This window comes from Condylura cristata, unplaced genomic scaffold (genome assembly GCF_000260355.1).
Source record: "Condylura cristata isolate star-nosed mole 26May11 unplaced genomic scaffold, ConCri1.0 scaffold00017, whole genome shotgun sequence".
Taxonomy (NCBI): Eukaryota; Metazoa; Chordata; class Mammalia; order Eulipotyphla; family Talpidae; genus Condylura; species Condylura cristata.
In genome coordinates this window covers 5,226,249-5,228,957 of record NW_004567118.1, presented here as the reverse complement: position 1 = coordinate 5,228,957, position 2,709 = coordinate 5,226,249, and the positions used below count along the sequence as shown (strand labels likewise).

Below are 2,709 nucleotides of genomic sequence, written 5' to 3'. Positions count from 1 at the left end.
GGGGCTGGGGTTGGGGGTGCAGTTTACCCGTGGGTGCCAAGTGCTGATGGAGGTGGACCGTGGCCGGGCGTAGCTGGCACTGCCTCTCTCCCTTGGTCCCAAAACGCGCATTTCATGGGGTCTCCCTATTCCACTCCTGCCTGGGCCACCAGAACTCCCTGGACCCAGACACCTTTCTCCCTCGTGTGGGCTCCCGCTGCTTGGGCCACTCCTATTCCACTCCTGCTTGGGCTACCAGAACTCCCTGGACCCAGACACCGTGGGGCAGCCGCCTTTCTCCCTCGCGTGGGCTCCCGCTGCCTTGAAGCAAACAGAAAGGCCGCTGGCCCTCTTCAACCTGGTGTTTGCACCTGAGAATGTTTCCAAAGGAGTCCCAACAGAGACAGCAACAAGAAATATGGGAGTCCGTCCAACCTAGTCGCTAGTATCCCTCCAGACTCTTCAAAAGGCCAGGAGTGGGGTTAGGTTCCAATTTCTTGGAAAAGAGAGGAAAGAAGAAGAAACAGAGGGCAAAGAGAAGGAAGACTGGCTAAAATCAGATCTAAGGACCTTTGACCCAGATTTGTTCCCCACCCCCTTCATCCTTGATTTGGGGGCAAATATCCAAAAACTGGACCCTGCCCACCATGAATATGAACCGTGAAGAGAAAAGGAGTAGGGGGTTCTGGTTAAGAGAATTTGGTACCGACGTGACAAGGCTCCGGTAATGTGACCCTGAACAAATGACTCCACTTCTGTAAAGTGGGGGTGCCTGTACTGTTTGTCACCTGGATTATTGGGAGGATGAAGCACAAAGAAGTCGACTAATGTGTTTCTAGGGTGTTTGGAGAAGCTGTAAGTTGCTTTGCAGGGGTCAGTTGTGACAGGGGACCTCTGTCCCTTCCTCTGCTTCACTGCTTCACGACAGAAATGACAAGTAGAGTGTATATCTGCCCAGGTGCAGTGACTCTAAAATAATGTCAGCCTGCTGTGTTCTACCAGAGGGAACTCCTCCTCACCCTGGGCTCTGTAACAAGTAGGTGGCCAGCCTAGGTGGTTTGTTGGGGCACTCTGGGGGAGAGTGAGGATGAAGCATATTAGCATCCCTTCATTCCATGAACAGACCTTTGAGCTCAAAAGAGATTGGCATGACAGAATACAAGGTTTTTGCAATCAGAAAATCAGAAAAATCTGGGTTTTCAGTCTGCTACCTCACTCAGTTGTAAACTGAGAATGACATTCTATTGTGAGAAAGTGCATACATGTGACTCCTTTTTCCTTTTCAATTCTATGTAGAAGCAAGAAAACTTCACAACTTAGAAGTGATAATCAATGGGAGTCCGTCAAGAAGTTGGAGACAGAATTCAAAGCTGGGTTTCTTTTTTTTTTCTTTTAAAAATTTATTTTAGGATAATTTTGCATTTAAAATTTATTTTAAAATGTATTTGTATGCATAAAGAACCCTTTTTTTAAAGTAAGGGTGTATTTTATTTATGCTTAGGAGAACTAGAGTCCAGGCCAGAGGTGTGGGGGGGGGGGTGAGAGAATTCACCAGAGACAGAGTGGAGGGCATCACAGGCCGATCTTCTGAAATACACTGCTGAGGGGGGCAGCGGGCCAGACAGGTCTGCTGTGCCCTGGGGGTCACCTCCCTGGCCGGGGATGTAACTCATGCTGTAGTAGTTGGCGAAAGCTTGACAGTGCTAACCCCTCCCTGTGCCACTAGGGAGGCCCAGATCTGGGTTTCTTGAACCCCAAATTATCTCCTTGGAATTTTTCGTCTGAGGGCTCCAAAACAGCCGGACATGATCTGCGACAATTAGAATTGTTTTAACTTTTCACATTCATCATTCATTCAGCCTGCACTATTCTAAGTGCCCAGCATACGAAATTCCATGCCCGACCAATGCGTGCAAGTAAAAGACTGGCTCCCACCGACGGAGGAGCTTGTCTTAATATGTCTCCTTATAAGTTGGCAACATCAAGTCAGGAGACTTTAACAATTGGATGACAGATATAATAGGATCAGGCACACTTTACGGAGGAAGGATTTAAGGACCTGCATGGCCCCCCAAAGTCCTTTGGTGAGCTAATGTGCACTCCAGGGGCTCCCACTCCGCAGAGAGACTGAGTAAGAGGTTGCTTTTGTTTGCTATATGCCCTCATTATTCTTTCACTTCACTAATTTTTTTCTCTCCTAATAAAATATCGCCCCAGAGACGCCGAAACGCCAACAGGGAGCAGGCCAGCCATCCCAGTCGGAGAGCCTCATCCGCCTGCGCAACTTCCGGCTTCCGGTGCCCACGTGACCAGGCGCCCGTACCACGCATGCCTACTAGGCGGTCGGACCGCACCATTCGGCCAAACCGGAGGGGTACTTTTTCTAGCTTTTAAATGTAAGACCGATTCTCAGCGCGAGGCTTCTATTATTCCGAGCTTTTAAGCAGGATATGTGTAATTTGGGGGTGGGAGAAGGTAAAAGGACTGGAGGGTTTTGCGGCCGGAAGCCGAGCGGGGGATGGGCTCTCCCCTCGCAGATAATGGGAGGAGCCCGGGCCGACGGCTCTCCTTCTTTTCCGCGCTGCGGCCGCAGCCATGAGGTGAGGGCACGCGGGTCTCCGATCGTGGTTGGCCCGAGCTTTTGGGAGGCTACGGGGCACCGTGTCGCACCTCCGGGGGGGAAAGCTAAGCTGGCGGTAGCCCTGGTGCGGCCGGCCCCGGAGCCGGGAG

General features: G+C 51.0%; 1 protein-coding gene across 1 annotated transcript in view; it reads left to right on the top strand.

The window, feature by feature from the left end:
- Positions 1 to 2,498: 2,498 nt before the first annotated feature.
- RPL19 (ribosomal protein L19) overlaps positions 2,499 to 2,709 on the top strand; it is a 3,309-nt gene continuing 3,098 nt past the window's right edge. Inside the window, exon 1 of the mRNA XM_004684258.2 lies at positions 2,499 to 2,579. Coding sequence (XP_004684315.1) covers positions 2,575 to 2,579 — 5 coding nt within the window. The 5' untranslated portion in view covers positions 2,499 to 2,574. The remainder of the gene's footprint in view (positions 2,580 to 2,709) is intronic.